This window comes from Pseudophryne corroboree, chromosome 10 (genome assembly GCF_028390025.1).
Source record: "Pseudophryne corroboree isolate aPseCor3 chromosome 10, aPseCor3.hap2, whole genome shotgun sequence".
NCBI classification, from domain to species: domain Eukaryota; kingdom Metazoa; phylum Chordata; class Amphibia; order Anura; family Myobatrachidae; genus Pseudophryne; species Pseudophryne corroboree.
The window spans coordinates 227,002,577-227,026,247 of NC_086453.1; the positions used below are offsets into that span (position 1 = coordinate 227,002,577).

General features: G+C 43.8%; 1 protein-coding gene across 5 annotated transcripts in view; it reads right to left on the reverse strand.

Annotated features, from left to right (window-relative positions):
• Positions 1-23,671, reverse strand: part of NOC2L (NOC2 like nucleolar associated transcriptional repressor) — a 160,617-nt gene that overhangs the window by 14,164 nt on the left and 122,782 nt on the right. For all 5 annotated transcript variants that reach the window (XM_063943126.1, XM_063943125.1, XM_063943128.1 and 2 more), the window contains 3 exons: positions 14,911-15,054; positions 6,787-6,900; positions 1,330-1,462 (listed from right to left, as the gene is read on the reverse strand). In XM_063943126.1, the coding sequence (XP_063799196.1) occupies positions 1,330-1,462; positions 6,787-6,900; positions 14,911-15,054 (391 nt within the window). The remainder of the gene's footprint in view (positions 1-1,329; positions 1,463-6,786; positions 6,901-14,910; positions 15,055-23,671) is intronic.

Below are 23,671 nucleotides of genomic sequence, written 5' to 3' on the forward strand. Positions count from 1 at the left end.
GCAATGAATTTCAGAAAAGAAATAATGCAAAAGTAGGCAGCATCAAGAAGAAAACGGAGGAGTCGTAGAGCAAGCTAGGCAAATCCATCTATCAGCAGGCCTTCACATGGCTGTATCCTCACATGCTGAATTCCCCCCTGAGGCAGGCAGAGCAGACGCTGCTACAGCTTTCTGTGTTGGGAGAGGCAGCGCCAAGGGTAAAGTCATATAGGTGTATGAGCTGAATGAGCAGACCAAACACTTATACGCTGGCAATGAGATTAATGTAAAGCATGGGTCTTCAACCTGTGGCCCTCCAGCTGCTGTGGAACTACACATCCCAGCATGCCCTGCCACAATTTTGCCATTAAGGCATGCTATAACGGAGAACGGGCATGCTGGGATGTGTAGTTCCACAGCAGCTGGAGGGCCACAGGTTGAAGACCCATGATGTAGGGTTTCACGTTCCAGCTCTGTGACCTATTACAATACTTTATGCAGCAGTCAGCTGAAAGCTCAGTTCTGACAGCTGTACATGTATGCTATTCAACTTCTGTACTACCTAGATGAGAAAAACAATAAATACATAAGCTGGTCATGTGATTAAAGTTTACCTGTCACCAACACAAATTGGCGGCAATCATTTTCCGGGCTTCACAGTTATTCTGCCTATCCATTCACCAAGACCATCACAAGGCACTCCTAGCTCAGTGATGTTCCCAGCGAATGGATAGCCAGTGTTCCCATGCTGATAAAATGGCAGGCAGGAGGTACACACACTCCTGTTTTCTGTTTAACCAGTTTCTTTTTTCTTGATTTAAGCCTTTTAACAGAATGTGATCAACTCATTTTAAATACACTGAACAGCTGTATGGCAGAGTAGATTCCTTCATCACAGTGCGGCGACAACCCTTAGCCAGGTTTCATAGCGGCATGATGCTCATTGGTGGCTTAATTGCTTTTCACATTAGGACCCAGAAGCTGTAGAAGAGTACAATAAGCAGTAAAGAATACGCAACCCAAACTGCTTTTCTTTAGGGCTAATTAAAGACTCATCAACCCCAGATAGTGTGGATACTGTGTGGCAATTACTAGCAGGATTTAGAAAATTGGCAAATGTTTCTGCATTTCACGGCATCTGCCAAAATACAAGTGTTTTCACATCAATATTGCAAGGGCGGGTGGGTGGGGGGTGCAAGGACTTTCTTACACACTTAACTATTTCACTGCAATAAAGAAAATGCAATGTTTTAGTTTGCAGCATTAAACAGACCCACAACAGCGGGAAAGATGGTCTTTGCCTGCTATGACTATTTGCATCCACTGGGGGGTGCTAGTAAAGTTAATTACCTTTTAGTGACAAGCCACCAGGGCCACTGTCTGAGTCGCTGTCAGAGTCAAACAGGTCTTTGAATTCTCTTTTATCTTCTTCCTTCTTATCCAGTCTTTTCCTCTTGATCTCTGGTAGATTTAAATCCTCCATCTATGAGAAAGCATTAAATGGTACAGTTAATGGCACACAGGACTACCTTACCATAATCCCTTCATCAATTTCTTTACAAATGGGAACAGTTTCCTTTACAAGTCACACAGCATCAGGTCATATAACTTTTAAGTCAACAGTTTAAGTCACAGTCTTAGAATGTAAGCTCTCACGAGTAGGGCCCTCTTCCCTCATGTGCTTATCCTTTCTCTTAAGGTGACCATCCCCTACTCAGACTTATCTGAACTGCAGATCGCATCAAATTTCTCTTGAACTCTCCCGGGAGCGTCCTGGGAATCGGATCGGACCCTGGCTTTAATTTTCACTACATTCACTTCAGATATATCTGATGCAATATATCATGTGCCAGATCGCATCAGATATATCTGATGCACACATGCTACATGTGATTGATCTGATGCTGCTGCCGCCGCGTCCTGTGGTGGGTGGGAGTGGCCAGGGAGATGCCAGTCAAGTGACACTTCAGATGAATCTGATCAGATACATCTGAAGTAAAAAAAACACACCGATAAGCACCTGATTTCTTCAGATTCAGATAAATAGTTGGGGCAGCCACAAAGATCTGTAGTTCAGACATATCTGACACTGGACTGCGCATTGGATCGGAAGAGCCATCCTATGTGACACTTTTCTTCAGATTTTTCGGTCAGATGCGTCGAAATCTGAAGAAAAGTGCCCAAATCGGACTAGTGTATGGGGGCCTTCACTTTAATAATCTTCAACTGCACCAAATCCAGCAGTCTGTCACCTGATACTTATTCCAGTGTCATCTGCTGATGTAGCTATGTTTATTTACCCTGTACTTGTCCTATATTGTCATCAACTGTAAGTTGCTGTTTTCCTGTTTTGATTGTTTATGTACTCTGTAATTGGGCGCTGCGGAACCCTTATGGCGCCATATAAATAAAGTATAATAATAATAATAATAATAAAATACAGAGGTATATGAATCAAACTCAAGAGTCACCTCACAATGGTCATCCTTGGAAAATGTACCCTCAATAGACATAAGCATGGGAATAAGTGTCAGCTAATAAAACAAGTGCTTTATTGTATGGGAAAAAGGTGATTGCTGCTTCTAATAACAGTTTTCCATTTTCTATATACCAAGCATAAATTGGTCCATCTAAAAATGTCATTTAGAAGACGGTGCCTGCTAGTCTTGTGGGTGCAGAAAGTTACTATCAAAATTAGATTATGTAATCTCCTAAACACAAATGGGGGATTCGTCAGTAGCTGCCCCCTCTCTCCTGTCAGATCGTTTCTACCCCTCGTTAATAACCAGGCGATAATGAGATAACAGGAAGCCTGCGAGAGACTCCCAAGCCGGCATCTTTTATTTCCTCTATTTTATTTTTTTTCTTCTCTTATTGAAGTTGCTGAGCCCTCTGCTCGTTAATCTGCTGCTTCTAATGAAGGAGCTAACGACTGCTGCCACCCTTCCACAGCGGCATCATTAGAAGCTGTTAGAAGCTCCAGGAAAAATGCTTAGCGCTGTAATTATTAGCACGGACAAGAGCTGAAAGGCTCTCACACACACACACACTCACCTACGCACAGACACAGCAGACAGCCATCACATTTACCTACAGCAGGCGCGCTTGCTGTAACACAGGCAGGCTGCTCTAATAAACAGAAAGAAAGACGTGCTCCATTATCAATGAACCCCAGGGCTTATCTCAATTTATTAGCCCTCAAAACGTCTGGTGACGTCACAGCAATGACTATAAAACATTGACTTTTCCTTTGACCACTGCGGCCACAAATGAATAGGTAAGAAAGCAGTTCCTGGTGGGCGCAATGTCATGTACTACAGTGTTAAATATCTATGGTACATGACTATCATTGTGAAATCTCTAAAAACACACTACCATAAACAAATGTCACCTTCTGGGCTTTTATAGGAACATTGGCGCTCTATTTCACAAAAATGGTAATGTTTATGGTTTGTGTTTCATTTGCAGCGATCGTGTATACAAGAGCCGCACACAACAGTTGTCTGGTCTGACAATATATCTTGTGGCATTCACACCAGGCCCTTTGACAGCAATAAACAATACCTGGTCATTATAGTACAAGGCAACTAATAATGTAATTTGAGGCGGCGGGGTTTAGAGCTGCAATGAAAGTAAGTGACGCTCAAGCATGTAGAGACCTTAATTGCAACAAAGTAATAAAAGCACAGATGTGTCTGCCAATGTTCTGGTGAGGACGCAGAGAAGAACAAGTGTCAGAGATACCTCAAGGGCCAAGCTGTAGCAGGGGCCAGGCAGTGCTGGGCTACTAACTCTGCCCTTCTGAGCAAGTACAGGTACACACTCTGAAGAGCAGAGCTGGGCCCTCTAGAACTCATATCAGATGGATGGCCCCTGTGAAGGGTTACAGTAAAGATGTATAAACATATGTGGCTGCCCTCAGAAATGTGTGTTTCTATGCTGTGTGTGCATCCCATAGAAACGCAGTTTAAGTGGGAGATATGAACAGTGTTTTTATTAATAGACATGTTTTTCTCTCATGCTTCCGCTTCTCTCCCTGAGCGCTTGCAGTACCTACACAATCTGCTCAGCACACACAGATAGCATTTACAGGAGGATGTGGACACAGACGGGTAGGACAGGGCAGGTGACACCAGGATGACTGCGGAGCTCTCCCATCTGATATAACCTTATTCTATCACTACACTGAGGAGAGATACGCAGCAATGGCAATACACGATTTGGGAACTACTGTACCTAATAACATCAATTAGGTGCTTGATTTAGGACATTCCCCCATCACCCATTGAGGTGGTTGCCAAAAGTGCAATAGAAGCTACTGCATCATTTGCGAGCGCAAATGAGCCCCTTGCGGGCTCGCTGCGCTCGCCGCGCTGTGGGCAGGATGGTGCTATTTATTCTCCCTCCAGGGGGGTCGTGGACCCCCATGAGGTAGAAAAACTGTCGGTATGCCGGCTGTCGGGATTCTGGCGCCGGTATACTGTGCGCCGGGATCCCGACAGTAGACAACCTGAAGACCACCCCCCCACCCCCTCCCCCTTCTTCCACATAGACCACAATGTGCATATTTAAGTATAACTATTCTGGTCATATGGCACACATTATTTATCCCAGTAACTTACACCCTTTAATAGATGTGTTAGTTTCAGACAGTGGCTTTACTTGCTCTATACATATAGACAGGGCAAATGCACAAAAATGGACTCAACAAATTTCTTGATTTAACAAATAAATAAATCATGCTATTTCTGTAGCTTTGCTTTTAGCTTTACATTTAATACGGCTGGTTTAATGTTAAAAAGTGCTGCTTCAATCCTGGTACCTTCTCTGTTATACATTAACCAAAGCATAGACAACAGTCAGCCATTCTATTGTATACCTCTAATTTACAAACAATAATCTTGCTTCTTGAGCCTGCCCTCGCGTATTCAGTCAACAGGGGGACAATTTACTGCATGCTGGGTGTTATAGTGCAGCTCGCTCAGTTTATTACCAGCTCATATTTTCCATCTCGGCAAAGTTTCACTGCTCTAGCTCATTAGGTTGTGTGAGGAGTATGAGGAGAGGCACACTGCCGCCTCCTGGTTATGCATGGCACATGGAAACACGGCCAGAGCTTATACTCCCTTTAATCCCTTGAGCCGTCGGCTCCTGCTACGGATTAGCATTATGTAAATAAGCATTTAAATCCCATGACAGAGTCATGTAGGAACGCTAGCCAAGCTCTTAACTCCTCAGAGAATGATGTTCACCCACAAATACACTTACTGCCTAACAGAAGACTTGCACTCCGTTGCTCTACGGGACCCACAACTGAAAACGATTAACCCTCAACACACTGCGCTTACCACAGCACAGCGACAAACCTCAACTACGGATCGTCACTTGTTTCCCAGAACTATTTGGTCAACAAGAGAGACACCCAACCCTAATCTGTCCTCAGACGCAGACTAGGGTGATCCCAGTCACGGGTCAGTGAATTGATCCCTTCGAGTCACCACACAAAAAGTGATGAGACTAGAATGCAAAAGTAATGACAAAATCGGGGGAAATAATGTTGGCGTTATGATGTCATACAAAAGTGTTACATTAAGATAAAGGGGGTAATTCAATTGTTTGAAAAGTCAGTTGGATGTCTGTTTTTTTCCTAACAATTGAATACCCCCCAAAGATCTACAGTACAGAGAAACCTCAGAAAAGGACAAATAACTTTTAGGAGCTTATTTAAAAATAAATAAATAAAAATGATAGGCCCACAAAAATGACCCACTACCACTGCATATTGTGGCAAAAAGGAATTTTTTCAGGGATATTTATTATTGTAAAACCACCAGGACATGGGCTCTGATAAATGACTGGTATAGCAGCAGCTACCAATTTTCTACTGCAGTCGGTCCCAGCTTTGAAAATCCGCATGTGCAGCCACATAGAAATATAGAATTTGACTGCAGATAAGAACCACTTGACTCATTTAGTCTGCCCTAAACCTATGTACATGATCACAGTTACTAGGGGTAATTTTTTAACCTACCAGTATATTTTTGGATTGTGGGAGGAAACCAGAGCACCCTGGAAATTACACAAACTTCACAGCTGGGGCTATGGTGGGAATCTAATCCATGACCTCATTACACCAGCCGTGCTTCCACAGAGTGAAAAAAGTTGTGATGGACATCATAGTTGCAGCCCACCAGAGAGGAAGTACCAGATTCTGCTCCTGCCTGGCTTTCCCCATAGGAAACAGTGGGCTAATGTCATCTCATGATGGCATTAGCCAATGCAGGCAAGATTTGAAAAGCGAAGCTCTTCAGCGCATGTTAAATAGTCTTCTCTACAAAACTATGGCGCCGTGCCGAGTTATTTTGCTCACACAGCAGGAGAATCTCCGATACACCCTGCTTTACAGCTGCCTTAACCAAGCGGAAACATCCGTTTCCACATGTTTTAAGGTCATAAATAGACTCCTTAGTACAATACAGTATTTCTCACTTTATCAAGTCTTTAAGTGCCCCATACTACAATGCGCAAGTCATGTTCCTTATAAGTTGGGCATGCGTGACCGGTGGTCACCACAGGTTCTAGTCCCACGCTATGGGTGTCGTGGACTCCCACTAGTGGGAATAGCCCTTGCTAGTCAGCATGCAGACAGTCGGGATTCTCAGGGGACAGGATGTAGGGGGAGGTGTCATAACTACATCCTGTTCCTTATATGTGGTGGTAACAAAAGGGTCAGTATGTCTTATTAAACCAATGTAGTTTTCCAATATCAGGCAGCTTAATGTCTGATGGTAATGTGACCATTCTTACCCTCTCCTTGCCACTGATCTCCAGCTGAATCTCCTTCTCCCTCAGTTTCTTCCAGTTGGTGAAATATTTGGACAGTGGTGTCCCCTCTTCCTTTATCTGCTTTTCCCATCTCAACTGGCAAAACAAAAATTAAAAGCAGAATTACCTACATTTATATGGGCAAGAAACGTAATGCACAACTTTAAAGCATTCTGTGCACCCACCAGGTATCCTCTCTCCGTCCGCACTTTACACACTTGTTTTATTTTAATTTTTGGAAGCTAGTGTCCTAGAAATGGAGCACTGTATAAAATGCAGGCCGCATTCCTAAAATGATCAATTAAAGTCCGAAACAAATTCTGCTGGTAGCACTTCCCTGAGCACCAGCCTACGTGTGCTACCTAACAGAAAGGCCTTTTTGTGAGTTTAATGAAAACCGCAGCAAGGAGCCACTCAAAGCTACCTATGGAAAAGTACCCAAGAATGGTCTACAGTCTGAGCGAACCAGATCACCTACAGTTTCCACCCCCTAAAAATCTGCGAGAGGCAGAAGTCTGTGAAATGCTGTATAAGCACATAGATGAAGAGGGCAGGTATGAGAGCTGCGCAGAGATCTTACATACTACACATTTTCTAACAAGTCACGTACTACAACCAATGTTATTGTTGTTCTGATGCTAATCATATGCATCTACAGTACATTAACAGAGGTGCTTGGCCAATAAAACACAATAGATGTAGTGGAAGAAAGGAAGGATCATCTTTAGCGCGCGCTAGCACATGACACAAAGAGGTGCACATGTGAGGCAGAGGGCCCTGCTGGCCAGGGCTTACATTATAGATCAGGGGTTCAACAGGTCCTGTTTTGTAGAGTTCGTTAATCATGCACAGGTGAGTTACTCTGTTGCTGGGTCAGTACTTATCCTATCTGCTTCCACAGACTGAAATACCCAAAATATGACCTGTTGGGAAAGCTGCCGCGTTGAGAACAACTGGGCTAGTCGGGCAGAGTGTGGCGACGTAGTTTTATCAGGTAGAGTGAGTAGTATAAGGTGGAGTAGGACAGCTTGAAGAGGTGGGCATTGAGAGACAACTTGAAAGGATTTAGGGCAAAGGGAGGGGTACTGGTTAAGGCAGGAAAGGGAATTCTTGAGTGGGGAGAAGTCAGGAACTAGCGGTTTGTATTAAAAGATGCAATCACAGATCATAGTAAGCAGATATAAGAAGATGAGAAGCAGCATATCTCTTGAGGAGAGCAGAGCTGTAGGAGTGGAGCTTGGTCTAATTTGAGAGGTAATGGGGAGCACTGAAGAGAAGGCAACAAGACAGTTCATTGATCTTACGGTGCGCAGTGCTGCTGACACCAAACCATGGGGTGTCAGAGAGAGGACTTAAAAACAGAATTTCCTAAATTGCCAAAGTTCCTACAGCCACCTCTATATCCCTTGTCACACCCCAATAAACGCAAAATAAACAGTGGACTGGGTCATGTTAAAAATCAAAGGCAAAGGGAGTAAAGAGCATTAAGAAGTAGAGGATGGTCAACTTTTTTGACTCTGTGATGAAAATAATAGATCAAGGGGGAGCTGTAGATGTAGCATATCTAGACTTTAGTAAGGCATTTGACACTGTCCCATATTGCAGACTGCTAAATAAACTTAAAAGCGTGGGGGGTGGATTATAAAACAGTTAAATGGATAAGAACCTGGTTGCAGGATGGGAGACAGACAGTTGTAGTAAATGGAGTGCAATCTATGGAGGGAAATGTTACAAGTGGATTACCCCAGGGATCTGTACTTGGGACCAGTTCTCTTTGGGTCTCAAAAACCCAAAGGCTAAATATAGTATCAAGGGTACGATAATGGAAACTACTGAGGGGGAATGGGATTTAGGAGTCACTATTTCATGTGACTTGAAGGCAGGAAAGCAATGCAACAAAGCAATGAGAAAGGCAAGTCAGATGCTTGGTTGCATAGCGAGAGGAATCAATAGCAGGAAAAAATAAGTAATAATGCCACTGTATAGGTCATTGGTACGGCCCCATCTGGAATACGGTATCCAGTTCTGGAGACCATATCTCCAGAAGGATATAAATACATTAGAGAGTGTACAAAGAAGGGCAACTAAAATGGTGCTTGGCCTACATCAAAAAACTTACTCGGAAAGGCTAAAAGATCTTAACATGTATAGTTTGGAGGAGGAAAGGGGGGACATGACAGAAACTTTCAAATATATCAATGGTCTTAAAGTTCAGGAGTATAAATTGGAGGGTTCTGCGCACTGAGTGTCTTTATTCTATAGCTAGCCGGGGTGTGCTGCTCGTTCTGATGGGTGTTCCAACCCACCTATACGTAAATGGAGAAGCTTAGTGGATATACCACAATAGAACTGCGCTCAACCCCTAAGGTCTGTGTGTTTAGCTAACGAATGCACATCAGATGTAACAAAGGATAATGTATGAACAGACCCAAATTTGAGTTTGCACTTGGATATAGAAATCACAAAAATAACAATATGATGCGAATTAATTGTTGTGAGCCACTGTATTTATTGTATACTGGCCAATCTAAAGGTGTGCGGTTAATGCCCAGGGTGGGCGATATTGTCTCTTATAAAAAATAATAATAATAACAAATGCTGGTGTTGGTAAAAAATCTTTAAAACCTTCACGATGCCCTGAGCTTACGGTGGTGGCATAAGTGGGGTAAAAAAGGGAGTCTTGGGACTGGTTTCCCCTCTCTGCCCCTGCTGCCTGTGGTGCGTCCTTGTTCAGACGCCCCCCGGGTGCAGGTCGGTCAGAGAGGTGGACCTGTCTAGCGGCAGGGAAAGAATTCAGATGCCGCTCTGCAGAGCGGCTAGCTGCGCCTCTCCCACCGCTTACAGAGAACTCACCTGTCGCCCGCTCCAGCCGCAAGCCGCACTCAGTCAGCGGCTTCCTCCGCTGTCTGGTATCCTAGCAGCGCTGCTGGCTTCCGGGTTGGTCCGGTCACGTGACCGGGTCTTTTCGACGTGGGAAAGAGTCTTCCTGATGAAGTCTTTGAATCTGTAGTGGTTCTTTCTTTGTAGTTCCTCCAACGCGTTTCAACCTATCGGTCTTCCTCTGGGCGGCGTGCGGCTGGAGCGGGCGACAGGTGAGTTCTCTATAAGCGGTGGGAGAGGCGCAGCTAGAGCGGCATCTGAATCCTTTCCCTGCCGCTAGACAGGTCCACCTCTCTGACCGACCTGCACCTTGGGGGGGGGGGGGGGGCGTCTGAACAAGGACGCACCACGGGCAGCAGGGGCAGAGAGGGGAAACCAGTCCGGAAACCCCCTTTTTTACCCCACTTGTGCCACCACCGTAAGCTCAGGGCATCGTGAAGGTTTTAAAGATATTTTACCAACACCAGCATTTGTTGTTATTATTTTTTCCTAAAGAGTTTTCAACAGCAGATGTGCGGGACGCCACAGTCTGTATTATAACCTGCATGAACTTTATAAGAGACAATATCGCCCACCTGCATGAACTTTATAAGAGACAATATCGCCCACCCTGGGCATTAACCGCACACCTTTAGATTGGCCAGTATACAATAAATACAGTGGCTCACAACAATTAATTCGCATCATATTGTTATTTTTGTGATTTCTATATCCAAGTGCAAACTCAAATTTGGGTCTGTTCATACATTATCCTTTGTTACATCTGATGTGCATTCGTTAGCTAAACACACAGACCTTAGGGGTTGAGGGCAGTTCTATTGTGGTATATCCACTAAGCTTCTCCACTTAAAGTTCAGGAGGGAAACATTCTTCAAAGGAAGAGAAGTAGTATTAGAACTCGAGGACATAAACTGAAACGGGAGGGAGGCAGGTTCATCGGAAATTTAAGGAAAAATTACTTCACAGAAAAGGTAGTGGATAAGTGGAATAGCATCCCATCAGAGGTGGTAGAGGCTAAGACTGTAGAGCAATTTAAACATGATTGGGATAGGCATATGAATATCCTTACAAAGAATTAATGTTCAAAAAGGGTTGAGATTACCTAAAAGGTAAAAAAAAAAAAAAAAAAAAAAAAAGGGGCAGACTAGATGGGCCAAGTGGTTCTATCTGCCGTCAAATTCTAGGTTTCTATGTAACTGTCAGCAGAGAGCTCACAGAGACTGTAAGGAGACATGACACTTGGACTTTGCCGTCATTAGATCACCGATCATTGCTGAATTGAAATTTGCAACCACAAGCTACCAACCCATAGATCAACTAGTCCCTAGTAATGAAATGCGTCACAGCATGGTCTGACACAAACATTACATGCAGAGTAGTGAAGGTGCCAAAGATCTCACCAGCAGGCATAGCAGCAACTTGGACACCATTTGATGTGTTGAGCATTCAACAAATTTGTACGCCTATGTTTTTACAGCTATGGAATAAGAGGTATTACCTAACAAAGCATCTCTCCTTATGAAGATACACAGTAATAATGTCCTTAATGTTTGTATTGTTAGTGTACACAAAGGTCAGGTGGTGTGAAAAAAACATGACAGCGATTACGATGTTCCACTTGTACGCATATGCCAACACAATAGGAACCGGTAGGAAAGCTCCACATTTCCGTTCAACTTCTCCACACTAATTAAGCCCTCTGAGAGCTGTCAGTGCCCAGTGTGATTATTCAATGTTACCCACAGGTGCTCTTGACGTCATCTGACAACTGGAAGCCCCGAGATTTCAGTTACACCAACCTGCATGTGCGTACGCGCTGTGTGAGACTTCAAAATGGAATGATTTGAGATAGAAAAATAATACACATGAGATGTACAGGTGGATCTGCTCCTAATACTGTTAACTTTGGATAGTCAACAGAAATCTTAGATCCTAATTACCCCAAAAATATTTAAAGTGTTTATTGGAGGAAGCGGAGAATTATGGAACAAAGAAGGCTGCCGACTTCAATGCTGATTTCACTATACCTTGAACTAAGAATCCTGGCAAAATCCTTACAATTAGTAATGTACGACACAGATGAACTTCCCTGCAACCAAGGCTGCAGAGTCTTCGGGCTACCTCTTGGCCAATGAATATATTCATATAACTGGGCGCAGTTTGCAGAATGAAAATTAAGGCTATACAGATCAGCAACACAGCTGCAGCCTGCAAGGTGGCAGACCCCTGAACATACTAAATAGCAATGGACCCACTGTGCCCCGCTGCCTAATGTTGATGTTTTCACATTGACAAATGGCTGCAATCTAATGAGTAAAAACTACAGCCTGAGCTGCTTTTACACTTCCTTTAGCTGCCAGCAACAGCTCAGATTTCTCCAGACTCCTAATTTCAGTTGGACCAAGACTACATACCCCCATAAATGAGAGGTTTAATAGAGATTACATTTTTCAAGCCAGCAAATGCCTAAGAAGCTGTGTTCAACTAAATGAATCATCTTTATACAGAGGACAGAGCAGACGTCTAGATTCTACAGCTATCCCCCATACAGCCGTAGCATGTCCAGCTCTAAGCTAGTGGCACCACCTGCAATCCCCCAGCACTGCTTCATCCTGCTGCAGAGACCACAACACGTGTGTCTCTCTGATCTGACACTTTCCCGTAGCCTCTGTCCCTGCGAGGTGGTGCCAGAGTGTCTGTGGACTGCTTCTGGCACTTCCAGCCCCTGATTTATATTACCAGCAGTCTGCCATTAAAATATTTATGAAGGCATTACATCCGTGCGTGCTGTTCTAGGGTTGCAGAGGAGATCGGGCTCCGTCAGCCAGCAAACAACACAATGCTAATTATCAAGATTTATCTGCTCCCTTTGGAGACAGAGGTGCCTGCAATGTACTGCAGTGCAATGTATGGGAGGTCCTTCCAGCAACAAGAGGGTCCAGAGCTGGGCAGGGGGGTAGAGGGAGTCACATGATAATCACAGATCCTTCTGAGAGAGAGAGAGAAGGTCAGGCTCTGGTTTTAACACCACAGATATAGGATAGTGTTCCTCATTGTACAGCATGCAGTGCGCAGGGTTAAATTAGCAAATTGTCATTATTAAACGCTGCCATTTGTTTCCTAAGGAATATGTCAGACTGTGCTATCATCACGTAAGGAACAAACCCTCAGCTGCAACCCTGCAGTTATGTCACAATTGATATCAGTATAAGTACATTGTCATCTGATTCATCTATACCAGGATTTGGTTAAAAAAAATATCACATCTGTGATACGCAGATCAACAGACTGTAATATACAAAATATACAAACAAACGCTTAAAGACGTTTGGTGAAAATGTGCGTGCATAGAGACTAAAATAAGCCGTAGTGGTAAAAATGGCCCATTTGGTCTTCTGTGGTCAACGCTGTAAGCCACGCTTCTTTCCTTCCCTTTGACGCTCTCTGATGCAGTGGACACCCAGCAGCAGGTAGAACTGGGATCACCTTGATGTTTAGTGTATGATGCATCAGTTGAAGTAACAGAGGAAGGGGAGTGGCGCATCCCAAAAATAGTGCATGATTAATGCCTTATCATGGACATCAGACAGCGCAGGATAGTGAGACAAGGCATGCATGCCAAGCCTGTTCATGGGGTACAAGTAGGAAACTGGATCGGTATGTAATACCGGTGGGCAAGATCCCGACCGTCAGTATACAGAAAGTGGGACACCGGCCACAGTTACGCAGGCAGTGGTGGCTTGCTGCGCTTGCCACAGGATTTATTCTCCCTCTATGGGTGTTGTGGACACCCATAGAGGGAGGAAAGGCTGTGGTGCCGGGATTCCGTTGATGGGATTCCGGCGTCGGCATTGCGACTAGCAGTAAGGTGACCGCTTCCCAGGAAACACAATCATCCACTAACCTGTACATACTGTACTCTGTGAATGTCTCCAAGCAGGATATATTCTAATACAGGTTGAGTATCCCTTATCCAAAATGCTTGGGACCAGAGGTATTTTGGATATCGGATTTTTCCGAATTTTGGAATAATTGCATACCATAATGAGATACCATAGTGATGGGACCTAAATCTAAGCACAGAATGCATTTATGTTTCATATACACCTTATACACACAGCCTGAAGGTCATTTTAGACAATATTTTTTATAGCTTTGTACATTAAATAAAGTGTGTGTACATTCACACAATTCATTTATGTTTCATATACACCTTATACACACAGCCTGAAGGTCATTTAATACAATATTTTTAATAACTTTGTGTATTAAACAAAGTTTGTGTACATTGAGTCATCAAAAAACAAAAGTTTCACTATCTCACTCTCACTCAAAAAAGTCTGTATTTCGGAATATTCCGTATTTCGGAATATTTGGATATGGGATACTCAACCTGTATCAGGAAACCGGATGGACGAAAAGGTACTCTGTAGTATATATGGAATATTTGCAGACTATAGGGACAGCTTTCACCAGAATTAGAACATTGCTTACTGGCTGCTCTTGCATTTGCTCTAAAAAATGTGGCATAACAGACAAGCCCAACATAGTTTAGGCTAATAAATGTAATTTAATAATAAAAAAATGAATAAGCTATGGTTGTCTTTTTAAGATTACAGCTATAAAAACTACAAATCAGAAATCTTCCAATAGGACTAACATGCATTGACAATGCAATGATTATTAATCAGCTATTGCCAAGTAGTTTTAAAAATGTAGGGTTTACTTTTCCATACTAATAAAGACAGCTGAAGTTCCTCCCACATCTTTAAAACAGGGTCTTAGCTGGATCCAATATAGGTCAAAAAGCTGAAACTGCATAGCTGTGACAACCCAGTGTATGACTCAAACCCAAGTCTAGCTGCCAGCCACCACCTATCCATAGCCCCTCCTCCTAAAACAGCAAGTAGAGAAGTGAAAGTGCATGTGGATATATTTAGCTACTCCAGTTACCTCATACACGTTTCAGCTCAGTAAAACATACACTTTGCTATATATTAAGTTAGCTTTACTTACTCTTTAGATGCTCTAATATCTATTTCCTGGAATTCTTTTTGATCAACGGGAGCGGTCCACACTACTTACATGCTGACCATACTGTATATATGTGCCCCTTTATGGGAATATTCAGGATAGGATTTCATGACTGAATTAAAATTCTGTTGCTGCTCATACCGGAAGCGTGTAAGTTTTAGAGGATATAAAATGCCCCAAATCTCTACTCACCACAGCATCCCTGTCAGACACCCCAAAGGCGCACTTCTGCCTCTTGCTAGTTATGTAGGACGAATTCTCTTGGATCTTCTCCACCAGCTGGCGCATTGGCTTGCAGTAATTGGAAACTTTACATTCCTTAAGGAAAGATTTCAGCTGCAAGGGCAGAAAGGAGAAGAGCATAGAGGGTGAGGGAGACGAAACAAAAGACACTGACAGTAATTAACAGTACATGCTCTCGCAGCATGGTAGAGTTATGCATATAGTGCACAGACATAAGAGAGACATGCATGCAGCAGGCGTTTCACCATCCATACACAGTGGAGGAAGCCATTTTGGGGGCTGAACCAATACTTCTGAAATTAGCAAGTTTGTACCTTAGTAACATTGCTTGTTGTGATTACAGTAAACTCATATTGGCACCTCCCACAAAATGGATGCCTCCACTGTGTCTATGCAATTTGTATAATTTACTTCAACAAAACCTAAATAGCACCATATGAGGCCCTTGGCTGAAGGACAGTGGACAATTTTAACTAATTTCACCCTTCTTCCATAAACTATAAACCCCTAAGATGTTAGCAATTGCTCATTTACTATAATCCAACGCGATCCTCAAGGCATCCCAATGGTCCAGGTTATAAGTATACACATGGCTCAGCACAGATGGTTAAATCAAATTGACAGCTAATTAAGTCACCTGTGGTCAAGCATGGATAAACTTCAAACTTGGACTGTTGTGGTGCCTTGAGGACCATGTTTGAGAAACTCTGCTATAATCTAAAGTGGTACTAAGGTTCCATATTCAGATGTGTCCTCATTACACATTGGGGCAGATGTATTAACATGGAGAAGGCATAAGGAAGTGATAAACCACACCAGCCAATCAGCTCCAATATGTAAATGAACAGTTAGGAGCTGATTGGCTGGTGCGTGTATCACCTTGCACATATCACTGGTTTATCACTTCCTTATGCCTTCTCCAGGTTAATACATCTACCTCTGTGTAACTCAGCTGTGCTAGTTGTCGTTCTTTCCCAAAAGAGGTCTTGCTCACATAAATAGAACTGGGGGAGACAAAACTACATTGCTAGCTTGCATGGATCAATGTGATTTGAGTATGAATCTGTAGCCGAAGTGCCAAGATGCAGCGGCTGTACCTCCAAAGATTCGCTGTGCTGCATCTGCGACTTTGTACGTAGTTCCTATGCGGTTAAAGCTGCAGCCCAGCGTCCATAGTACACAGAGGGGTGTTTCACTGTGTCTGTGATGCAAATAAGACACAAAATGTAAAAAGATGGTAGGCTACTCTTCTCGCAGTGGGCTCAGTCGTGCGTCTCGCAATGTATGGCGTAAAGACACAAGGTGTATGAGCCTCATACTATGAGACATCTGTTTATTTCCCTACAAATAAATCCTCCTTTTCGCCATGTTCTTGCCCATATTACACACACACACACATCTATCTCTTTATAACGCACAATGTGATTTCGGTTGCTTTGGTGACAGTTTCTATTATATATATATATATATATCTCAAAAAATAAATAAAGTGAACACTTAAACACAATGTAACTCCAAGTCAATCACACTGAAATCAAACTGTCCACTTAGGAAGCAACACTGATTGACAATCAATTTTACATGCTGTTGTGCAAATGGAATAGACAACAGGTGGAAATTATAGGCAATTAGCAAGACACCCCCAATAAAGGAGTTGTTCTGCAGGTGGTGACCACAGACCACTTCTCAGCTCCTGTGCTTTCTGGCTGATGTTTTGGTCACTTTTGAAAGCTGGCGGGGCTTTCACTCTAGTGGTAGCATGAGACAGTGTCTACAACCCACACAAGTGGCTCAGGTAGTGCAGCTCATCCAGGATGGCACATCAATGCGAGCTGTGGCAAGAAGGTTTGCCGTGTCTGTCAGCGTAGTGTCCAGAGCATGGAGGCGCTACCAGGAGACAGGCCAGTACATCAGGAGACGTGCTGGAGGCCGTAGGAGGGCAACAACCCAGCAGCAGGACCGCTACCTCCGCCTTTGTGCAAGGAGGAACAGGAGGAGCACTGCCAGAGCCCTGAAAAATGACCTCCAGCAAGCCACAAATGTGCATGTGTCTACTCAAACGATCAGAAACAGACTCCATGAGGTTGGTATGAGGGCCCGACGTCCACAGGTGGGGGTTGTGCTTACAGCCCAACACCGTGCAGGACGTTTGGCATTTGCCAGAGAACACCAAGATTGGCAAATTCGCCACTGGCGCCCTGTGCTCTTCACAGATGAAAGCAGGTTCTCACGGAGCACATGTGACAGACGTGACAGAGTCTGGAGACGCCAAGGAGAACGTTCTACTGCCTGCAACATCCTCCAGCATGACCGGTTTGGCAGTGGGTCAGTAATGGTGTGGGGTGGCATTTCTTTGGGGGGCCGCATAGCCCTCCATGTGCTCGCCAGAGGTAGCCTGACTGCCATTAGGTACCGAGATGAGATCCTCAGACCCCTGTGAGACCATGTGCTGGTGCGGTTGGCCCTGGGTTCCACCTAATGCAAGACAATGCTAGACCTCATGTGGCTGGAGTGTGTCAGCAGTTCCTGCAAGACGAAGGCATTGATGCTATGGGCTGGCCCGCCCGTTCCCCAGACCTGAATCTAATTGAGCACATCTGGGACATCATGTCTCGCTCCATCCACCAACGCCACGTTGCACCACAGACTGTCCAGGAGTTGGCGGATGCTTTAGTCCAGGTCTGGGAGGAGATCCCTCAGGAGACCATCCGCCACCTCATCAGGAGCATGCCCAGGCGTTGTAGGGAGGTCATACAGGCACGTGGAGGCCACACACACTACTGAGCCTCATTTTGACTTGTTTTTAGGACATTACATCAAAGTTGGATCAGCCTGTAGTGTGTTTTTCCACTTTAATTTGAGTGCGACTCCAAATCCAGACCTCCATGGGTTAATAAACTTGATTTCCATTGATCATTTTTGTGTGATTTTGTTGTCAGCACATTCAACTATGTAAAGAACAAAGTATTTAATAAGAATATTTCATTCATTCAGATCTAGGATGTGTTACTTTAGTGTTCCCTATATATATATATATATATCTATATATATCTATATATATATATATATATATATATCTATATCTATATATATATATATCCATGTATAACGGCACTCGAAATAAAATAAACACAAATACCTTGGTGATCCAGTCCTATCATGGGATAGCCATGATGAGATATTTCCAAGAAGAGGGACGGCACTCATAGGATTTTGCAACAAACATATTGTATTCCAATAAGAAAAAGTTCCAAAGATTACATCAACGTTTCGGTGTGGAACACCGTCATCAGGATGTACAGAAAACCCATACACGAATATTGGTGAACATGTTCACCATTATTCGTGTATGTATTTTCTGTACATCCTGATGACGGTGTTCCACACCGAAACGTTGATGTAATCTTTGGAACTTTTTCTTATTGGAATACAATATGTTTGTTGCAAAATCCTATGAGTGCCGTCCCTCTTCTTGGAAAAAAAAAAAAAAAAAAAAAAATAATTTTATATATATATATATATATATATATATATATATATATATATATATATATATATATATATATATATATACACACACACACACACACAATTATTATTATTATTATTTTTTTAAGGGATGTTTGCACTTAACTGTTTAAGAGAGAACTGAGGTATAAAGGACGGCTATGTATGACGGCACTGTTGGAGACAATAGATGAACTGATGGTTTCCATGACGCTCAGCAATAAACCACTACAAGCTAGGTAGAGGTGAGTGCAATACAGATACATGTGTCTGTGTGTGCCCAATAGCTATACATATGTGTGGGAGATTTATAAATGTGTGCCTGTTTATCAGCTAGAATCATTAAATCCATTTTACAAAAAAAATACAAACGAAAAATCTTTAACTAATTTAGCTTCTCTCTAAACCTTGGCGGAACGCCCACCTCGGTACATATCCTGAGGTCGCAGTACCACAAAGCACAGAGCGGCTGTTTGCACATCTGCAGTCACGCTGAGAGAAACCCCTCTGGCAGGAGACTGCAGGCTCTGTTCCCAAATTCCCGGTTGGAGTTGTGTGCATACACATCTGGGATCGGGCAGGGATAAGGGAGGGAAACTGCTTACAGAGCCCTGAGCCGCAGACAGCCTGGGGGTCTCCTACGTGTCAACGTGTGGTCTAATGGATGACGCATGAGAGAAGGTGGGGAACAAGGGGGCAGACTTCCAAGTTTCCCTGCTAACGTCAGCTGGAAGTGCGCGGCAGCCTAATCTGCCTGCGTGTGACCTGCAGTGCATCACATCTGGCTCTCCTTGAACAGAATTATGTGCCTATCCCATTTCCAGAACGCACAGAGCTTATAAGCCTGGGCTGTAAGGGCAAATTATATAGTCCATTTCAGCTACCAGCCACGAAAACCCAGTTACAAATGAAAAATGTGGAGGGAGAGAAAAAAAAACAAGCAACCAGCTATGTGCTAATAAAGGCATATTTTCATCTAGCCAACATTATAGCAATCTAGCAACGTTCCTTAGAGAAGTGAGACTGACGAGTTACCGAAGCCGTAGCAGGAAGGCAGAAGTACAGGGAATGGTCAGTAAAAAGCCATCTTTTGATGAGAAAGTGAGGCTGGTTGTTTGGCAAACTTAACCATAATTAATTTGGGATGATTGACCCGCAGTTACTAAAACATCCTGAATCCCTCACAGCTGCAGGCTGAAAATAGAAATGCTGGGAGCGCTTGCTGCCTCCCAACTAGAAAACAGATCACTGACATGCATCCAAACCACTGTAACCCCAGAGCTGCTCAGCAGACACAGGATGCGGAGGCTGCCGACGTTCTGCCAAGGCTGCAATGTCTGCGAGTGAATAGTTAATAAAGAGAGACTAATAGCTACACGCCGCTCCGGAGCTGGGATTTGCAGTCTGCCAAAACAACTCTGCCGCCTCTCTTTCTCCCAGCACGGGGGGAAGAGTGCATGTCACAGAGACAGAGAGAGTGCTTCACCCAGGAGCCGCGCCAGCCGGCGATTATCAGGATAGATGCTGTCAGGCTGCCAGCGATGCGCAAACACGCTCATCTCTCTAAGGCTACACACCGACAAACACCCACGCAAGCCACCTATGGCTATCGCTGTGCGTCCGCTGCAGGTTTCATTTCCACAGCCTAAGGAAGAATCTTACAGCGAGCATAATAAATCTTTTTCTATCAAGGAAACACGAGCACTTGCATATTTATTTCTTTAACTGTTTAAAGATCTAGATATGGGAGAATGTAACGACAAAAGGGTATTTTATAGATTCCTTAAAAACTAAGTCATGGAGCACAGAACCTCACACCATGCTCTGCTTATGTATACAATCAATGGTGGAAATTGTGAGTTACTTATTCATACCCAAAAGGAACGCTGCCCCCTTTAGCCAAACTGCCACAAACACTTGCTTAACATTTCAAGCTCATACCTTTACAATATACAGTAGTAGATCGTTGGTCATGGGAAAAATCACAACTAAGGGGTATTTTCAATTAAAGTCGGATCCATTCCGACATGTATTTGTTGGAATGGATCCGACAACCTCTATTCAATCCCATCTAAAATTAGACTTTTTCAAGTCGAATTTAAATGGGACGCACAGGAGGAGAAGGGGGGCGAGCCGCGGGGGGACAGCCGGCGGGCATACAGGGAGATCAGCGCTATGGAGTAGCCCTGCAGCAGGATGTCACTCAGCCGGCCGACCTCACGGCAGCTTCCACCCGGCTCCAGCAGCGTGCTGGAGCCGGGTGGAAGCTGCCGTGAGGTCGGGCGGGTGAGTGACATCCAGCTGCAGCGCTGATCTCCCTGTATGCCCGCCGGCTGTCCCCCCGTTACCCTGCGGCTCCCCCGCCCTCGCCTCCTTTGGGTCATCTCAGTCCGACATCATTTTGATGTCGGACTGAGATGGTCGAAAAGGGGGACAAAACCTGTCGGATTTGGCCCCGTTTTCAACACCAACACGTGGATCGGCAGCTATTCCGCCGATCCACGTGCTTTTCGACAAGTCGAATTTATTGACTTGTCGAAAAATTTAGCAAAATATTGAATAGGTCGAATCAGGATTCAACCTTAAAAGGTCGAAAACGGACGTCTTTTCGACAGACGGCAGTTTTCGACTTCAATTAAATATACCCCTAAAGCTCTACAAAAAAAAAAAAAAAAAAAGTTTTAAGACACAGAAGTGCTACAGAACTCACTGAAATTTAAGTGGAAAAGAAAAAATACAGTACACGGCAAAGCACATATAAAAGGTTTATAATGCGCATTACTGTACATATTAATTTCAATGAAAACAATGAAACAACGGTCCATCCAATACGTCTATGCAGGCTTCCGTGTTTAGGCTCTGGTCAGCCGTTTGCACCCTGTACAAATCCAGTCTAAAATGATTTATTTTTACAGAGAAGGTAGATTTTGGTGCCAGGTTTGCAGATGGACAAGTCAGACAGTGCAAGGTCACAGTAAAGTTGGTTATGGACAAGTCAGTACAAGGTCACAGTAAAGTTTAGTCACACAGATGGCTATCACTGCATGGAGATGCCTATGTTTGTGTTACACAGATAAGGCAATACAACATAAGCACTAGCATAGGAGATGAGCAATACGAGGCTAAGATGATTGATATAAGATGGGTAACACACTAGATGATGTGCTCTATATGAGCAGAGCCGGCCCTAACCAATATGATGCCCTAGGCAAGATTTTGGCTGGTGCCCCCTAGCACCACCGCTGGTTCCACCTCTGACCTTGCACCTCTTTCCCAGCACCATCACCCCTCACCCACAGCAGTCCTTATTTTGGTGTTTGTACCCCTATATTTTAAATAGGAACAATTCGCACATTTGGCGCACAGCCCAAAAAGGGGTGTGTTTTTACTGGCAAGGGGCATGGACACACAATAGTAACCCCAATTCCAATTACGCCACACAGTACTGCAACTTTATTCACATTTGATCACGCGATAGTGTCCATAATTCATATTACATCCCACAGCAGTATCACTTTACCTTATAAACGTTACTCCTCACATTACATCACACTGAATTGCTCCTTATTCACATTATACCACACCATATTGCTCTTTATTCACATTAGACGACACAGTAATGCCCTTTCTATACGCAACGCCACATAGTAGAGCACCTTATACACATAATGCCACACATTAGTAATGCATTTATACACATAATTCCACACAGTAATGCTTCTTACACATATGAGACACATTATTAATGTCCTTATAAACATAATGAGCCTTACACATTATGACAGCCTTTATTAATGCCCTTTTACGCATAATGTTCCTTACACATATGCCGCACATTATTAATGCCCTTATACACATAATGACACACATAGTGCCCCCTACACATTTGCTGCACATTTTTAGTGCCCCCATACACATGATACACATACAGTAGTACCCTGTTACACATATGCCGCAAATTATTAATGCCCTTATACACTTAATGACAGACATACAGTAGTACCCTGTTACACATATGCCGCACATTATTAATGCCCTTATACACATAATGACACACATAGTGCCCCTTACACATATGTTGCACATTGTTAATGCATTTTTACATGACACACATAATGCTCCTTACACATATTCTGAACACTACTGCACAACCAACCCACTCACATGCACACAGCACTCACACTGCCACTAACACTGTCATCTCTGCCTCTGCTTGGATACAGATGTGTCCTCATAAATCTTGCCTCAATGCTAACGTCGGGCACATTTTTATGAAAATTTGCATTGCTATGTGGCTAGGATGCACAAGCAGCTTCTGCTGATTAAAATGATATGCAGCATGCCTATATACTGTGTGAGACTGTGGCTGTATCTGCATATGAAATGCTACATACAGAATATAGGCATGCCGCATATCATTTTAATCAGCAGAAGCTGCTGATGCCCCTAGGCATGCCAGATGCCCTAGGCAATTGCCTAGTTTGCCTATGCCTATGGCCGGCTCTGTATATGAGCGATGTCGCCTAGTGTTTCCCCTCCCTGGCCAGGGCGGTCGGCGGCAGTGTGTACACACTGAGCGATATGTAAACGATATTGCTCAGTGACGTCATGTCGTGACGGGGCAAGCAGTTTTTGGACGACAGTCCAAATTGAGCTGCATGCACGGCTGACAGCGAGGGTTGTTAACGACCCGATGGGCTGCACATCGCCTGCCGGTGGCGGCATACACACTTAGCGATAAAGTAAACGTCACCAAGGCAGGGTCAAAATGAGCGACGTCGTTTAATTTATCGATAAGTTTGTACCCAACTTAAGAAATGCACTGGTGCCCACAGGATACAGCCCTGTTAATCTGTCTCCGCATAGGCTACAAGTAATAAACGGTTCCCAGCAAAGGCCTATCCTATATAGTAAAAGAATAACACTGCTCCTCACCTCTACGGGAGGGAGGGGGGGGGGGGGGGAATCTAGTGTTTGGTGCCCTGGTGGGAACTAGATCGCGCCTGATAGAGCAATTCAAGTGTTGCTCTGTTCAGGCGCACACAGCCACCGGCACTGAGTACTGCTTTGTTGTTCCGTCATTTTGACGGGGGGTAACTAGCACCTGTATATCTGGAGTGGATTCTGACAACTCGGGAAACACGTCATTGCACAGAACCAGCTACTTTATTGTTATATTATTTATTTATTTATTAACAGTTTC